The sequence below is a fragment of the Pygoscelis adeliae genome, unplaced genomic scaffold (genome assembly GCF_000699105.1).
Source record: "Pygoscelis adeliae isolate BGI_AS28 unplaced genomic scaffold, ASM69910v1 Scaffold144, whole genome shotgun sequence".
NCBI classification, from domain to species: Eukaryota; Metazoa; Chordata; class Aves; order Sphenisciformes; family Spheniscidae; genus Pygoscelis; species Pygoscelis adeliae.
Genome location: NW_008824551.1, coordinates 651,084 through 655,085, shown reverse-complemented (window position 1 = coordinate 655,085; position 4,002 = coordinate 651,084). Strand labels below are relative to the sequence as shown.

General features: G+C 40.4%; 1 protein-coding gene across 1 annotated transcript in view; it reads right to left on the bottom strand.

Moving 5' to 3' along the window:
* Positions 1-1,040: 1,040 nt before the first annotated feature.
* The window catches only part of SEMA5A (sema domain, seven thrombospondin repeats (type 1 and type 1-like), transmembrane domain (TM) and short cytoplasmic domain, (semaphorin) 5A), a 274,858-nt gene continuing 271,896 nt past the window's right edge, over positions 1,041-4,002 (bottom strand). The window contains exon 22 of the mRNA XM_009321911.1: positions 1,041-2,339. Coding sequence (XP_009320186.1) covers positions 2,220-2,339 — 120 coding nt within the window. The 3' untranslated portion in view covers positions 1,041-2,219. The remainder of the gene's footprint in view (positions 2,340-4,002) is intronic.

Here is a 4,002-nt window from a genome sequence, read left to right as displayed (position 1 = left end):
TTCAGGTAGTGGACTAGTTATGATTTGGAGAGCTTTTTCCCGCTCTATCTGTTTCACTGAATTTACTTGCAGAGAAAATTTCTTTACCCAAGGGCAATCAGCTAATTTTTTCCTGGAAAACCAAATCTAAATGTACAGTAAAAAAATCACAAATTACAGAGAATGAGTATTATTATACTTTCTGGAGATGAACTGGTGCAAGGGTGGAGTGCTTTCTTCTGACTGAGTTAGTAACAGGGAGAACTATTCAGCTGGAAAAAATAGGTGGCTGACCTTAATTATTTTCATAGATGTTAAATGTGCGTTCATTTTACTGCACAGCTTTCCAAAGACCACTTGCTTTGCATTTTTCCATTTTACTGCAGAACAGAGATAGGAAGCATAGTGCTACACTCAGATCTATCCCCATTCAAAAATGCTGCTCATTGCCGTCGTTTATCTAGATACAGTGTTTACCCTTGCTATGTAAGTGGCTGGACCACCAAAGCGGTGCTCAAATGCAGTCTCACGTGATCAGTGTTTCTTGGTACTTCTTGCTTTTTTTGTACATAGTTTTGAATCATTATAATCTGTACATGTTTTTCTCTATTTGCCTATCATAGCATAACCTAATGATCAATGGCTCTAAACACAGAATGGAAACATTGCCACTCTGCTTCTCCTTGCATACCTTCCTGGTATATTATCTTTGCATCTAGCATGCTCAAAAAAATGAAAGCCCAATCCTTTAATCCTTAATATTCACTTTTAATTTCTTCTCACAAACTTCTGAGAATAGCAAATGCTGCCTTACTACTAAGTACTCTGGCAAATCTGGCCCAAATCCCTGCCCTTTTCTTTTCAATTATACATCTGGAATTTCAGATACAAAAATAACAATGTCATGTATGTGGGTGAAGACAGACAAAACAAAGAAAATGGTATAAAAATCCTTTGTGTTTCCTCACCTGCCACTACAAAAGGAATTAAAACTGATAACTTAAAACTCAAAACATTATTTTAAATATTTACATCAATGAAGTCCAACAAGTTATTCACTTAAAACACCGTAAGAATGTTCCTCTAGGGGCTGACTAGCGTGGGTTGGACATGGCAGCAAGATGAGACAACGCTTTGCAAATACATCTGTGTTTTCTGAGCCAGCTTTGTTTGTCAGACGTGCATATAAAGTAAAAGCTGGAAAGAGAAAAGCAGATCTATGATTATGCCTATGTACCCCCGAGAGCCTGAGAAGGCACACAAAACGCGGTGCAGTCGTATCTTTCCGTGACCAGCCTGACGGCGAGTGCTACAGCAGAGAGACGAGCAGGTTCCCATACGCACGCACCAGGGAGAGGAAGCCTGTGGGATGCCACAGCTCGTGCAAACCCAAATGCTGCAGCAAGGCTGGTTTACTAACGACACACAGAAAAACCTTCCACTGTGCCTCTCCTACCCGCCCTCCTCCCTCGGCCTCCCTGTGGGACATGCCCTTCCACACCCTACCAAAAATTAAATCGAACTAGGTGAAGGCTTTATGCGACTGGACTTGGCTCGCGACTGGAAACCACCGACCCTGTAGCTTTCTGGGTTCATTACAAGATTGTATCCCTCGGTACGGCACAGCTGAACTACAGCCAGAGTGATTTACAGCCCAGGAAGATCAGCCCTAGAGAGCCTGGAGCTGCTGCACAGCATCGCTAGACCACCACGTTTCTTCTTGTCGTTGTTCCCAGCACCCTGCGAGCTCTTTTTGGTGCTGTGAGCTTCAGGAGATCGCACAGAGGGCTCCGTGGCTAACAGCAGAGCTCCCCTTTCAAACCTCATGGAAATAAAAGACAATGCCTAAAAAGAAAATTAGATTTGTACTCCTGGCGCAGCTTTAAGGGGTAACATTATTATTTTTTTTAAAGCTCAGGAATTACTTAGTCACTTCTTAGAGAAATCTGACTGGAAGTTTATGAAACTGAGTGAAGCGATGCAATCCTTATGAGTGGTCCAGCGACACCGAGGGACTATAGCTGCACCCGACACTGAAGGCCAACCTTGCACCCTGCAAAGAAAACATCATGTCACAAACAGGTGTTTGGGGCTTTTGGCAGCAAAGGGACACTGATGGCTTGGATCGTGCTTGAAATGTCTCTGAACTTCATCTCTGAAGCCTCAATCACATGAGCAGTCAAGTAGCACAGGCCTTGGGGACTGGGGAGTTACAGGATGCCAGAAAATACGCAAGCCCATTAGTACTCATCATAATTATTGAAATCTGTAAAATAGGTATTAGAATAAGTCTTTGCAGTAAGATGTGGATTGAAGTATTTGTTTCTCTCCTCCAGAATCAGGTTGTTTTTGTTAAATGCCTGGGGAAAAAAAAAAGAGAGAGATAAGAAAATGGGAAGGACAGAAGAAAGGTAGCCACTAAGTGCTCTTTCACCAAGGCAATTTTTGTGGCAAATATCTGTGTATAGTAAGTCAGTCAAAAATGCATTGACAAATACCTGCACAGTTACAAAAACTTGCATTTGCATGTATCTGCTTACGTAATAACATTCCTACAAAAAGCAATGCTACTCAATAAAGTAAAGCCAGGCACTTTTCCCCCCAATATTATAAAACTAATGTTATGATTAAAAATACTTCTTAATCTACATACTCAGTTCTTCTTATTCGAATGATTCACACATTACTTTTTTACTGAATAAGAATTATTTTCTCTTTACTGCATTAATTCCTCGATTTTCAAATGCAAAATGTAGGAGAAATGTCTGAAAGTCTTAAGAGTGTAAATCCTGTTTTTTTTTAAAGTTACATGGGTATTTAGAGTATGAATTTTCAAAGTTTTTTTTGTTTCTGTAGCTCTGTAGCTATCCAGAGAGATGATTAGTGGAGTTTGCAAAAGCTTTAAATTAGGTGCAAATTCCACCACTGATTACAAACTCTAGACTTTTCTTGCCTTTTTAAATTAAATTCTTTAAAATGTTTTTATTTAGAAAGAAAAATGCAGAAATTAAAAACTGGATTATCCAGGTAGGATTTACGAAAAATCCTCATTTACAAAAAGCTTTGCAGCTGCATGAATAAACTGTGTAATCTGAAGATACTGAGCTAGGTATTTTCAGTATGCTCATCCTTCCTTAATCCAGTGGATCTGAAAAGCAGAGCTATTCTAAAAGGTCATAAAAAGAAAATAGCTGTTTGGGAACAATGATCATATGATACAGATATCATGCGAGACTCTCAGCTAATGTAAATCTCTACTGCTCATTTACAGAATATTTTGGGTGGGAACACTAGCTGAGAGTCTGACCCATAACATATGCACCAGATACATCTCCTCTATAAAGACAGTGCAGGAAGATGAACAGTGCCCTCGACACCGTATCACTGGAGCCAAAGGATTATCTTCAGTATATGTCATGATGATTGTTAATGGCCTTATTTACTTCTTGAACAAGCCACTAGGGAACACAATTAGGAAAAAATACCAAAACCACAAAGCAAAACTTGAGTGGTCTGTTTTTTTCCAGGAAAGGCTGCTGCTGTATAAATTACACGTACACACAAAATCTAACTCCTGTGTAATAGGGATTGACGAAGTAAAGGGTCTGTAATTACAATGCTTCAAGTGAAATCTATTTTTGTTATTAACAATCAGCATAATTTGAGTCCAAATGCCACTGCAGAAAACTAGCAAGTAGCATTCTTTTGATACAGCAGAACTGTTGTCTAGGACCATACCATATTGTCACCGAGAGGCTACCAAGCTGTCACCGAGAGGCTATACCAAGTTGTCACCGAGAGGCTACCAAGCCTCGTACAGACCACTGACTATTATCTGCTGCTGCTGTTTCATGTGGGCACCAATGACACAGCCAGGAGCAGTCTGAGGACTATCAAGAAGGACTACAGAGCCCTGGGAGCAGCGGTAAGGGACTCAGGAGCGCAGGTAGTTTTTTCATCAATCCTGCTGGTCAAAGGGAAGGGGTTTGAAAGGGCCAGTTGAATCTGGCGAGTCAACAAATG